The sequence below is a fragment of the Rhinopithecus bieti genome, unplaced genomic scaffold (assembly GCF_001698545.2).
Source record: "Rhinopithecus bieti isolate Rb0 unplaced genomic scaffold, ASM169854v2 scaffold_41913, whole genome shotgun sequence".
Lineage (NCBI taxonomy): Eukaryota > Metazoa > Chordata > Mammalia > Primates > Cercopithecidae > Rhinopithecus > Rhinopithecus bieti.
Genome location: NW_016818964.1, coordinates 540,003 through 553,802, shown reverse-complemented (window position 1 = coordinate 553,802; position 13,800 = coordinate 540,003). Strand labels below are relative to the sequence as shown.

Below are 13,800 nucleotides of genomic sequence, written 5' to 3'. Positions count from 1 at the left end.
TATGTATATATATATATATAATTTTATATGTTAAAAGTGATCTTGTATAACTTGAAATTCTGTAATAAAAAAGATCTGATTTCTAGCTTTTGCTTTGATTATATTTAATTAAATGAAGAGGTTAAATTTCCTTATTAGGTTTAATATTGTATCATATTTAAATTTATTTTTAAGGTATCCAGATGCAGATAAGACACCAGATGCAATTTATTTATTTACATATATATATATTTGTGAGATCATCTTTCTAACATTTTTTTCTTCCTTCTATTGACTCCTTGACCTCAAAGATGACAAACATGCCAAATGGAGGGGGTAAAACCTCACAAAATATTGACATGAAACAGTAGTATATGTGATACTGATTCAGGCTAGATTGAAATATGAACTTTTTAGTTATTTTAAGAAATTGGATGATAAGTACTAATGCTTTTTATAACACTTTACTATTTAGAAAAGTCACGTTTGATCATTCAGTTGATTCCCTCAAATCCTTTGAGATAAGCATGTTCATTTTACAAAATAGGCAACAAAGTCTGGCCCTGGGGATAGGTCCATGATTCATATCCACTTCTGACTCTCAAGTTCTGTGTTCCCTTTTTTTCTCAGTCAGGTGACTGCTCAGTAAATCTGACTTGGACCTTGCCTACAGGAGCTTAGTTGTGAAATATCCAAATGACTTTGTAAGCAGTATGATTCATTTTAAGATGTGGTATGATTCATTTTAAGATGTTCTCTGAAGGCAGCATTGTAGTGTACTGTCATTAATTACAAATGAAATGTAAAATTATGATGTGCTGATTTGTTGCAATCAATTACATTTTATGTTCAATTTTATTTTAAACCAAATGTTGAAGACCATGGCACCATGTCTAGGTGTTCCAGAGAAGAGACTCTGATATGGCAAGTTTTACTATGTCATAGATGTAGAATAACTCTTTTTCTCTTTTTCCAAACTAGATTAAATGTCAGTTGCTTTATTGCTGAACTTTTAAAGTGCGCCCTCCACCTTTTTTTTTTTTTTTTTAATTTCCAAAAAATTATTTTGGCATGTGAGATTATTTCACAGAAATATTTTATTTGGCTTAAAACTCATTTCTGAATAACCATATTTTCTCTGCCCATATAAATACAGTTCTGATTTCAAATTTGTGGTTTGAATTAGAGTTCAGTTTTTGTAGAGAAATATTCAGAATCTCTGATGGGAGGAAAATAAGGGTGCCTGGAGAAAAAGAGGCATCTATGGGGACCTTTGTAGTAGGTGTTTGACTTTCTTTTCCTTTCCAAACCCCTCATAGTTAATACCATCCTTTTAGCACCACCGCTTAAATTCCGAGTTTTCCACCAGTCTCAAATATCAGAATACATTTAAACTACTGCTTGAGTTTAACAGCCCTTTGTATTCCACATCACATTAGCTCAGGGACAAACTGTGTGTTCTGATAGTGAGTTTAGGAAATTTTAACCCTGTCATTTTCGCCTTAAGGATGTTTTGACTCTACCTTTCTGAATACAGAGACTTGAATAAAAATCATACCAATCTTAAGTTTTCATCAAGAAAGTATTTTTGATTTGGACTTTTAAACAGTTTGATTTCTTGATCAGTTTTTCATAGAGCAAAGTTAGAATTTTCTACTTTATTTTACTAAAATCTGTATTAGGCTCAGCTCTGCTGTGTGGATTTTACTCTGAAGATGTCTGTCATTTCACTTTCTCTCTCTTTTTATTTTATTTTATTTATTTATTTATTTATTTTTGGAGACAGGGTCTCGCTCTGTTGTCCAGGTTGGAGTGCAGTGGCGCAATCTCAGGTCACTGCAATCTCTGCCTCCTGGGCTCAGGCGGTCCTCCTGCCTCGGCCTCCTAAGTAGCTGGAATTACAGGCTCATGCCACCACACCTGGGTAATTTTTGTATTTCTTGTAGAGACAGAGTTTTGCTATGTTGCCCAGGCTGGTCTCAAACTCCTGAGCTCAAGCAATGTGCTTACCTTGGCCTCACAAAGTGCTGGGATTACAAGCAGGAGCCATTGCGCCCAGCCTGTCTTTTTTTAATAAGAGATAGTATAGTGTAGTGTTATATCCTGGTTATGTTCTAAATCAGTACTGTCCAGTAGGAATATACTGTGAGCCATGTGTAATTTTAAATTTTTTAGTGACCATGTTAAAACAGTAAAAAGCTATAGGTGAAATTAAGTGTGATAATATGTTTTATATAGGGACAGGCACAGTGTCTCACACTTGTAATCCCAACATTTTGGAAGGCTGTGGCAGGAGAATTACTTGAATGCAGGAGTTTGAGACCAGCCTAGGCAACGTCATGAGACCCCATCTCTACAAAAAGTCGGAAATTAGCTGGTTGTGGTGATACACACTGGTAATCTCAACTATTCCTGAGGTTGAGGCAGGAGCATGGCTTGACCCCAGGAGTTTGAGGCTGCAGTGAGCTATAATCATGCCACAGCCTGGGCAACAGAGCGAGACCCTGTCTCACATATATATACACACACATATATTTTATATATAACCCAATATAACCAAATTATTATATAGACATGTAATCAGTATACAAATTATTAATTTTAGAGGAAAGTAGATAGGAGAGGGGAAATCTCAGAGAAAAGGAAGGTGGGGGTTGGGGGTAGGGTAGCTAAGTTTGACCTCTGTTTCTCTGCTATCTTTCTGTAGCCTTGGGGAGGAATGGATGAGGAAGGAGAAGACCATGCCCATCTTTACTGGCTCCTACTTTAGTTTGTGAGTGGGACGGTTAAGTCAAAACAGTAACAAGAGATTGACTTATTTGCTGAGTTCTATTTACATTCAGAATGTAGTACTAGAAAAGGCCCAGATAACACCATGTGCTAGTAGTATACATGTGCACATTAGGAATCTAAAGTGTCTTTTACTGACTCAGACTTTAATAACAGTCCTGTCCACCCCCACCTTTTCGCCCTCTCTCTCCCCTTCTCTCTCTCCCTCTCTCATCCAAGTTTAAATTCCTTACTGGAAAGACAGGAAAGGAAAAGTTTGTAGTAGATTTTCCAAATACAGACCTTGCTTTTATAATATGGTTATGGCAACCATCTCTGTTTTGGTAAAATTGGCCTATTATATGAATGACATTTTGCAAGTTAGATTTCTGCAATTTAGGAAAACCACAAGCCATCGTAAACAGTTAAACAAGATATTTTATATATGAATTTAGTACCACAAATCGGAATTTTGGGCATTGTACAGAGCAGAATGAAAACATAAAGCATACCTGGCCTCATCTGTAAGGCTCAGAGGAAAATTCTTTAAGAAAGTGAGTTGGAAACAGAGACATGAAAGGTGAATAGGAGTTAATAGGCAGTCCTGATGGAAAAGAGCTTTCCAGGCAGGAAAAAAAGAAAAAAATGACAAAACATTTGCAGAATTCTTACAGTGGGAATTTAGAGTCTAGAAATATACCATACATTTATGGTCAATTGATTTCCAGCAAGGGTGCCAGAAGAATAGTTTCTTCACCATATAATGCTGAAACAAGTGGATATCCATGTGCAAAAGAATGAAGTTGGACCCCTACCTCACACCATGCACAAAAATTAACTCAAAATGGAGAGTAGACCTAAATTTTAGAATTAAAACTATAAAACCCTTAAAACATAGGTGTTGGGTTAGGTAGTTTCTTAGATATGACCATGCCAAAAGCACAAGCAACAAAAGAAAAACTACATTGGACTTCTTAAAAATGGAAAACTTTTATGCTTCAAAAGATATCAAGAAAGTGAGATGACAACTCACAGAATGGGGAAAAAATGTTTGTAAGTCATATCTGATAAAGGAACTTGTATCCAGCTACTACTAGGAAAATACAGCATAATTCAAAGAAAAAGGTTTGTGGCAGAGTCTAGCATTTGGATGTGAATGGTTCTAGATAGAGCTCTCCTCTTCATTTCTTTCAGAACAAAAACTGATCATCTAGCTTAAAATTAGTGAGCATCTCTTTCAGCTCAGACTATTCATTTCTGGCATAACAGGTGTAAACTCCGTGTTTGACTGAGAGTTCCTTAGTCCAGAAATCCTTGCCCTGTGGCGTGGCTGAATTTAGGAACAGGGTATCTCCTGTTGTAATTCTAGACTTTGCCTTTAATACTGCTTAAATTCCAGCTATTCCAGCAAGATTTTATGGATTTTGCTTCCTTTTAAAAGAATAATTTAAAAATAAAATAGTCCGGGCATCCTTCTAAGTCAATCATAAGCTATAGTATCTTGATTTGTATATTAGAGCCGATTATTATATTTTGCAATTTCCTTACCCCCAGAATGGTTTGTCCTATCCGCTGCATCTTGAGCCGTGGTCTTAGTTGTGTTAGATACACTTCTTAGTCAGCTCACCAAAAACAGTCTGGCCAGGAAAATAGAAAAGGGAAAATGTTAAATTGTCCTTTCCACTTCCTCCCATTAAATAAGAGTGGCTCTGGAAATGTTTCATGCAAGGAGGCAGTGATGAAAATCTCTTCTTTGCTATTAAGTTTTAAAGAGGATGAAAACCTTCCTTGGTTTTCAGTGTTGTATTACAGAGTTGATTACTTTCTTGGGAGTAAACCATGTGAATTAATGCACTCTGGCTTCTAGAGGATTTCTATATGAGAGCCTGGTTCCCTGGACCAAAGAAGAAATGGAAGTTAATGAATATTCCCAATTAGAATAAGTGTATATATTCAGAGGTTATAATAAAGATCTCATAAATCTCATTATATAGTCATCCAGACTATTTTAATCAGTTAATGACTATCTTTTTTCACATATTTTACAACAGATGAGCTCCGACAAGAAATGCTGGATGATGTACAAAAGAAATTGATGAACTTAGCAAACAGCTCAGAAGGAAAAGTGGACAAGTATGCTTTTTCCTTTTAATGTTTGTATATTTTGTGGAAATTGCTTTTATGGTTTAAAAAAAAAAACTTCTAAATGTAGATATTTATATGTGATTAAATTTTTCAAAAGCCTTTTTTCCCCTTACTCTGTAGTGAGGAAGGATGCAGCTTTAATGAGAATTCAGCAGAATCACTTACCTTCTTTTATTTTTAAGGTAGATTTTTTTCCAACTCATTTTTTTTTCTTAAAACCATATGGAAGAGCTAAAATATCACCTCAGTAAGAAGTACTTAGAAAATAAAAAATTTACGTCTACCATTCTTTGTTGCTGCTTTTACTGTCCTTAAATGAACGTAATCTTGCTCAAATGTATTAGATCTGAAACCGTGGTATCTATGTAACAGTAGCTCCTTTAATATTTTTAAAATGTATATATTATTAGTAAATTTTTAATAAATTTGGATGGGGAAATATAAGCATAACATTAAACACAACAGTCATCACCATTTAAGTTTCTGCTTCCAGTGAACATTGGCCCAGTCAGGCGCTTGGAATTACTAAGGAGGCACCACCTCAGTCAGTTACTGGGTTGAAGAAAGTGGGTGGCTAGTAAGTGAGGTTTTAAAAGGTATACATTTTGGGATGTTTGAAATATTCTTTTTTATTTTATTTTGTTTGAAATATTAGACTTGTCAAGATTTTTTAAAGACACTTTAAAATATTTTGTTTAGATTTTTTTATAAGTAAATATTTAATTGTTTAATATAATTAAATATTTCTATGTTTAGTGTTTGGGTGCAGTTAATGTTGAGTTCACTTGAGCTGTTTCTGCCTTTATTTTCAGAGTCCTAATGAGAAACCTCTTCATTGGTCATTTCCACACACCGAAAAATCAGCGTCATGAAGTGTTACGGTTGATGGGGAGCATCCTAGGCGTCAGAAGGGAGGAGATGGAGCAGGTGACTGGATGATGAAAGCCATCTGAACACATTCATAACCCAGATAGTGGCTTTGTAGACAATTACTTCCTTTTACTCTATGTAACTTCTACTGAGTGTAATTTTCTCAGTGTGGAAATGGAATTACTATATACAACATTGAAGAGGCTGATTTGTTCAATATGTATGATAATAGTTTAAATGTTTTGTAACTTACAAACCACTTCTCATATCAGGATGCTGAAATGTTGAAATATCCCCAAACTTTCATTTGAGATGGTGCTTGGGATGGCATTTTATTGTATTTGTAGCCTCTATCAGTAGGAAACATTTACTAGGACTTGAACTTGACGAGCATGCTTTACAACTCTCAGAAATTATGTAAAACTGGTCCTTTTTTTTTTTTCTTGTACTGATAATATTTGTCTGTTTTAAAATAATCTTTCAGTTGTTTCATGATGATCAGGGCGGTGTGACCAGGTGGATGACAGGGTGGCTTGGAGGAGGATCAAAAAGTGTTCCCAACACACCTTTGAGACCAAATCAGCAATCTGTGCTTAATAGTGTAAGAACCAATTTTATTCTTGCTTAAGGTGAATAGTGAAATGACTGTATATTACATTCACTTGCAAAGAATCAGATTTCTTTTTTAAATTATTTTATACAACCCTTTTATTTTGAAGTTGCAGAAACTGAGTTCCAGAGAGGTGATTAAGCTTAAGGATAACAAGCCAGTTTTCATAATTTTATTGCATATAGGTTTTATTTTAACTTTATATGGTGCTTTTATTTTTCAAAATATTAACTTTTCCTTTGTACTTGATCATGCTACCATAGGCAGTCTTGCTACTAAATTATGATAGCAAGATAGAGGATTTATTTTATTTGTGTATATATGTTCCAAATCATTGAGCCAGTAAATACTTACTGAGTACCTGCTGTGAACTAGACTGTTGTAAGCATTGAGGATGCAGCTGCAAACTGGATAGACAAGGCGCCTGCCCTCATAAAACTTAGATTCTCAAAGGAGGAGGCAGTTAATAAACATGAAAACACAGTGCCTGGTATGTTGTAGGCTCTAGATGAATATTAATTGAATTGAGTAGCATTATGAGTTAGAATGTGGAGTTTCTTTCTCTTAGTTTTTTGTTTTCTTTTTTTTTTTTTTTTTTTTTTTTGTTGAGACAAGAGTCCTCGCCTCTGTCGCCCAGGCCGCCTGGAGTGGGGCAGTGGCCCCGGATCCTCAGCTCAACTGCAAGGCTCCGCTCCCCAGGGTTCCCGCCATTCTCCTGCCTCAGCCCTCGCCCGCAGTAGCTGGGACTACAGGCGCCCTGCCACCTTGCCGGCTTAGTTTTTTGTATTTTTTAGTAAGAGAACGGGGTTTTTGCACCGGGTTTTAGCCCAGGATGGTTCTCCGATTCCCTGAACCTCGTGATCCGCCCGTCTCGGCCTCCCAAAGTGCTGGGAATTACAGGCTTTTGAGCCAACCGCGCCCGGCCTTGGTTTTTTTGTTTTTTCTGAAGACAGAGTTTTTTGCTTCCTGTCGCCCCAGGCTGGAAGTGGCAAGTGGCATGAATCTTCGGCTTCACTTGCAGCTCGGCCTCTTGGGTTGCAAGCATTTCTCCTGCTCAGTTCCTCCCGAGTACTTGGGATTACAAAGTGCCCAAGCAGCAAGAACGCCCAAGCTTATTTTTTGTATTTTTAATGGAGACTGGTTTTTTCACCATGTTTTGGCCGGCTGGGCTTGACCTCCTGACCTAATGTGGGAATTCCACCCGCCTCGGCCTACCCAAAGTTGCTGGGGTTACGGGTGTGAAGCCACTTACACCCGGCCTTGTCCTTTAGTTTTTTAATAAAAAGGACAATGAAGGATAAGGTTTGACTTACCAGAAGCTTTTGGTTAAAGATAAACCCATTTTTTACTTTGGCTGTTCATAAATTTAATTTAAAAGGAAAGGTTCTACAAACTTACATTATTTAATCTGATTAATGTTATTGGTGATCTTTTGCTATTTATTCATTGGTTTGGACCTAACTAGAAAAATTATGTCTAATGTGTGTTTTCTTTTCATTTAATCTTTTTTGGTTTGTGTTTAATGGTTATTAAAATGATCGAATTCATTAAGTTCTATTCATTTGATTGGCAAGAAAAAAATAAGTTATTTATCAGTTGGCTTAAATTCTTGACCATGAAATGCTAGAAGTGAGTGTTACCATCAAAGAAAATAATGATTAAAAATTGTTAAAATTTTTGTTAATGATCATCTACCTAAATGCTAGTTAAATTTTAGGGCTGGGTGTGGTGGCTTCACGCCTATTAATCCCGCACTTTGGGAAAGGCCAAAGTGTGCGGACCCAAAACAAAAGCAGGGAAGTTTGAGACCAGCCCTGAACCAACATGAATTGAAAACACGTCTCTGCTAAAAAATACAAAAATTAGCTGGGCGTGGTTGGCATGCACCCTGTAATCCCAAGCTACTCAGGAGGCTTGAGGCAGGAGGAATCACTTGAACCTGGAAGGGCGGAAGGCTTTTGCGCAGTGAAAAGCCCGAGAAATAAAGCGCCATTGCCACTCCAAGCCTTGGGCCGAAACAGAGCAAGAAACTCCGTCCTCAAAAAAAAAAAAAAAAAAAAAAAATATGCTGGTATTTTCAATTGTTCACAAAGCTGATTTGTAAAAAAATTATTCAAATGGCATGATTAGTTTTTAATATTTAATTAGAAAAGCTGATACATGTCCTTAGTTGTAGTGAATATAACTTAATTATCTAGCCTAATATAACCAAAATATTTTTTCTTAGTCTTTTCAGAACTTTTGTTAAATTTCTAGAAACAGAATCTCATCCATCCATTCCACCACCAAAGCTTTCTGTTCATGATATGAAACCTCTGGATTCACCAGGAAGAAGAAAACGAGATACAAATGCACCAGAAAGTTTTAAAGGTAAAACTAGAGATTTAATTTTCTGTAATTTAAAATTGAATGTTTAATGTATGATTATGTTTCACAGTGATATTAACTAAATGTTTAGTGTTTTTGAAACTGTGTAATGAGGACTTCCAGAATTCCAATAAGGCATCAGACTTTTGCTTCATATATTCTTGTAGCAATCTGATATTTAATTGACTTTATTTAAATGGTAAGAAATATCCTCCCTTTGTATATCCAAATAATAACTCTCTGTCTGCCTAACCAGCTTTGAATTATTCCTCTGGAAGTAATGGGGAACTGGTTACATCTTTCTTGGCCACCTGCTTTCCTTTCTCACTAATGGTGCTTCTTGCTAATCCGAGTTAGATGTGTGTATATAGTTTGAGAAGGGTTTTTCTCCTTTGAAAATTTAAGTGCTACATTCAGTAACCAAACATAGGCATGTTAATGTATATAAGCGCAGTTTAACAAACTGAGACTCCAAGAATGTAGAAATCACTCTTTTATGTTGAAAGATCTGCCTAGAGCGGATGGTTGTTAACATGTGTACATATTTTTCTGTCCCACTAAATTGTAAAGGTTTTATTTATGTTCATGTCATGTATACTGGCGTGCAGGAAAATTTATCAAATTGAAATTGAATTGTAATCTGTTGGACTATAAACAAATTCTTTATTGGAAGAGCTATTTTCTGAAATCTTCATATTTTAATATAGACTAACATGTTTACTAATTGTACTGTAAAAGTATATGTTATATACTCATTTATATCACACATCAGTGCTTAAATTTGGATAAAATAATAAAGAATTTATATTCTGAAATTTTTAAAACTTCTGTCGTTTAGATAAATATTTCTATTTTTCTGGACTTGTATAGGAAGGGAAAGTAGTAAAATTTATCAGCCCTTTAGATAGTAGCTTTGCCTGCTAAGTTTAGTGAAAAGTCATAACTTTATCTAAGAGGTGTAGACTATACTGAAAACAGTTTTTCTTGTTACACTAGGTGGTAGCATCTTGAAATAGATTCCCAAATTTGTTATGGCAGGCTCTTTTCCTCCCTCTCTTCCCTTCTTCCTTTCCCCTTCTTTTCCCACCCTTCCTTCCCCTTTTCTTCCCTTCTTCTTTCTTATCCCTCTCTCTCCCTCCCTTCCCCTTCTATTCTCTCCCTTTTCTTCCTCTTTCCTACCTTTCCCCTTTATTTTATTAAGTCCAGTGCCCAGCTTGATTTGCATTGATAGGATACAAAAGCTGGTGATGGTTTGGGTTGATACAGGCTTTGCGTGAACAAAGCAAGCTTAATCTTTAATCCTGAATTTGGAAGTGTGTCAGAGCTCACTAGGTAACACCAGAAGCTTGCCCAGAGTTTGGAAAGTTGTCATTCACAGGAAAGTACGGCTTGGGAACCCCAAGAGTGCTCAATGATAAGCAGATTTGACGAATTTGTCTTAGTGCTATCTTTGCTTTAGGAGGTCTTTTTATTTGAGTTTCCCATTGCTGAAGTGGGTACCTTCAAAGGATTGCTTGTCTCTTACCATTGAAGCTGTTATTGGTCTTGGGTATTAAAGCTGAATCTGTCCACTAAAACATTAGGAATTTACCTATTCCAATAACAAGGAATTGTATTAGCCCAGTGTCACAGAAAAATAATCTAATGAAGATTGTTTTCAAACCTTTGACTGCCTAAAACATGATCAGGTAAGGTATGTATATATTGTTTTTTCTTCTGAACTGTTATTGTAATATGGGTTTGTTTTTCTTTGTTATAATTATTTGGGGGAAATGTAACTCCTCAAATCCTTCATTATTCAGGTGGGTAAGTAAAGAGTTTGCCTTGCAACATAGATGACACCATTTAAAAAGCTGTTATTATGGTAAATGAAGTTCGTCAGTTACATAACTGGTATTTAAGTATAAAACAAGAGTTTTGATGTTTAATAAAGTATTAGGTAAGCATACAAATACTCTTCTCTTGCCTTTTCTTTCCCTATTCATCCCTCTTATTCCTTATCTTCTTTCATCCTCCTGTCATGAATAGCATTGGTTTTTTATCAGAAAATGTTTTGAAATACCAAGAGTGAACATTAGTCAGATTTTAGCCATACAGATGAGTATTTGTGTTTAGGAATTGAGGCCTATTTGTGCTTTCATTTTTTTTTTTTTTAATTGTAATTTTTTGTTTTTGAGATGGTGCTTTGCTCTTGTCGCCCAGGCTGGAGTGCAATGGTGCAATCTCCAGTCACTGCAACCTCCGCCTTCTAGGTTCAAGCAATTCTCCAGCCTCAGCCTCCCAAGTAGCTGGGATTACAGGCACCTGCCACCACACCCAGCTAATTTTTTATTTTGTATTTTTAGTAGAGACGTCATTTCACTATGTTGGCCAGGCTGGTCTCAAACTCCTGACCTCAGGTGATCCGCCCACCTCAGCCTCCCAAAGTGCTGGGATTACAGGCGTGAGCCACCACGCCTGGCTGTGTTTTCATTTTGAATTAAGAACAGTCCAAAAAGATGTGCTGGATACCAGTGTTATTACTGTCAAGGGAGAATTTTTAAGTTGATAAGTGATACATTGATTATTTTTATTTATCTGTTAATCAATTTAACAATATTACATAGATAACTTTCTTCATGCTATTACTTATATTCAGAGAGTTATTTCATTTTGACTTCTTTGTGCAAGATAGGAGACTAAATCCATATTTTATTCTTTAGATACAACGGAATCCAGATCTGGTAGAAGAACAGATGTAAATCCGTTTTTGGCTCCTCGCTCGGCAGCTGTGCCTCTTATTAACCCAGCTGGGCTTGGACCTGGTGGGCCCGGGCATCTTCTTCTGAAACCCATCTCAGATGTTTTGCCCACATTTACACCTTTGCCAGCGTTGCCTGACAGCAGCGCTGGGGTTGTGCTGAAAGACCTTTTAAAGCAATAGATGATTCTCAGCCAGAGACAATCTAGCACTTTAAAGAAACCATGAACACTATATGTATGTACTTTATCACAAAGTGGCCTTTGGGAAGAAGTCATGTATTTGTTCGCAGTTATGCTTTCTCTGAATTTAATAAAAATATTCCTAATGCTTTTAGAAGCTGCAGGTGTCAGGAGCAAGTGTTTGCTATATAATCTGCTTTATTCCTTCTGATTTGACCTAATTTAAGCTAGGAACATTTAATTTATCTTTTACCCTAATTTACAAAAATACAGACAGATAAAAGTACTAGTACCTGTATGGCAGCTTTTTATTTCCTTCTATGATTTCCAAGCTCATTTAAGCTAGAGATTGTGGTTTATCAAGAGAGTTGGTTTTTTTTGTTTTGTCTTTTTTAATGAAGGATAAAAAAATAATAGTATTGGCTTCTCTGCATAGTGCCGAAAGTTGATTTGAAGCATATATTGATCATCTTTAGAGGACTTTGTGGAGACAGGCCAACAAGATTGTCGCTGGAAGGTGATAGGTACCCTGAGGTGAAGTATGTATTTGGTCCTGTGCAATATTATCATGTGTGTAGATTCTTTTTTTGTTTGTTTTAAATAGAGATGGGGTCTCACTATGTCGCCAGGCTGCCCTCGAACTCCTGGGCTCGAGTGATCCTCCCACCTCGGCCTCTCAAAGTGCTGGGATTGCAGGCATGAGCCACCGCACCTGGCCCTGTGTGTAGATTCATGTGACTGCCACCACAGGCAAGACACAGAAGACTTCCATTACAAGCATCCCCCGTGTTGCCCTCTCATAATCATTGCCACCTCTCCCCCTGACCCTCTCTCCTTAATCCCTGACAACCCCCAACTGTTCTCCATCTCAGTCATTTTGTTATTTTGAGAATGTTATATAAATTGAATCAATATATAACCTCTTGAGACTGGCTTGTTTTTCACTCAGCATAATCACCTTGAGATCCATCCAAGGTTTTGGATGTATCACTAGTTTGTTCCTTTTTATTATTGAGCATATAGTGCAGGTATATCACTTAGTTTTAGCAGCTAAGATATCTATTTAAAGATACCATCTTAAAACTAAATGTTTCTTTACACAAATTCATACAACTTTCATATAAACATTAAACCATACAGCTGCATCTACATAAGTATAATTAGCAATATCACTGAGCAGGCCACTTCCTGCCTCCGTCTGCAGTGTTGACATATGAGGTACAGCAATCCGAGAGTCAACTGTTCTCATCACGGTGGCCACTGAGGGCAGTGAAATCACTTTGCTAGCACCAGTACCCAGATATTTGAAACTTAAAGTATTTCTTTAATTTTTCATAAACCCATTATTTAAAAAAATCCCAACTTGAAACTTAACTGTATCTGGATGTTCATATTTTTATTAGTTGTTGAAGTTGTACATTTAAAAAGACATTTCTTGCAAATTTTGTAAATTTCTATATGCTTTTAAAATAGAAACATTTGTATAACAAGGAAGGAATGAAAATAAAACAAATTCAAATATGTGAATAGTCCTGGCAGAGGCGAGAACGGAATTTGGTAATTTGCAAGTTTTACTGTGATTAACTGTACTTTCTAATGTATTCGGAAGACTAGAAGTCTTAATTCCATGTTGATGGGTGAAACTTGTTTTTCTGAAAAATGCAGTAACTGAGAATGCTGCTTCAGAATGTCTTGTATCTCCTTAGATAACTAATTTATATTGCCATTCTTTATTTACTATACTTTAAAGGAAGTTGTCATACAAGTTCTATATTAGAACTGTCAAACTGCCTCCTCTTGGTTTTTGCCTATTATTATTTCTCTGTGAGTTGTTACTCCTTGGTTTTTATATGCTCCTAACAAAGATACTTTCACTGACTATCCTACATTATTTGCTGCTTGCCATTGAAATTTCATTTCAGTGTGGAGAAATGAAATACTACTTTCTAAGTTAAAAAAAAAGACACATGGTCCTTTATTTTTAAGAAATAGAATATGTAAAAAAATTTTCTCTTTTAATTTGAAAAGAGATACATGGTTGGTATTTAAGTACTATGTCATCATATTTGAAATGCCTTTTGTGACATTTTTGAGTATTTCTTTCTCTGACCAAAACAACTTGTCCCCCTCTCATCCCA

At 36.1% G+C, this 13,800-nt stretch overlaps 1 protein-coding gene across 1 annotated transcript in view; it reads left to right on the top strand.

The window, feature by feature from the left end:
* Positions 1-13,454, top strand: part of TRIP11 (thyroid hormone receptor interactor 11) — a 73,477-nt gene extending 60,023 nt beyond the window's left edge. Inside the window, 5 exon segments of the mRNA XM_017857863.1 lie at positions 4,800-4,881; positions 5,706-5,820; positions 6,248-6,385; positions 8,572-8,743; positions 11,443-13,454. Of these exon segments, the coding sequence (XP_017713352.1) occupies positions 4,800-4,881; positions 5,706-5,820; positions 6,248-6,385; positions 8,572-8,743; positions 11,443-11,663 (728 nt within the window). The 3' untranslated portion in view covers positions 11,664-13,454.
* The last annotated feature ends 346 nt before the right edge of the window (positions 13,455-13,800 follow it).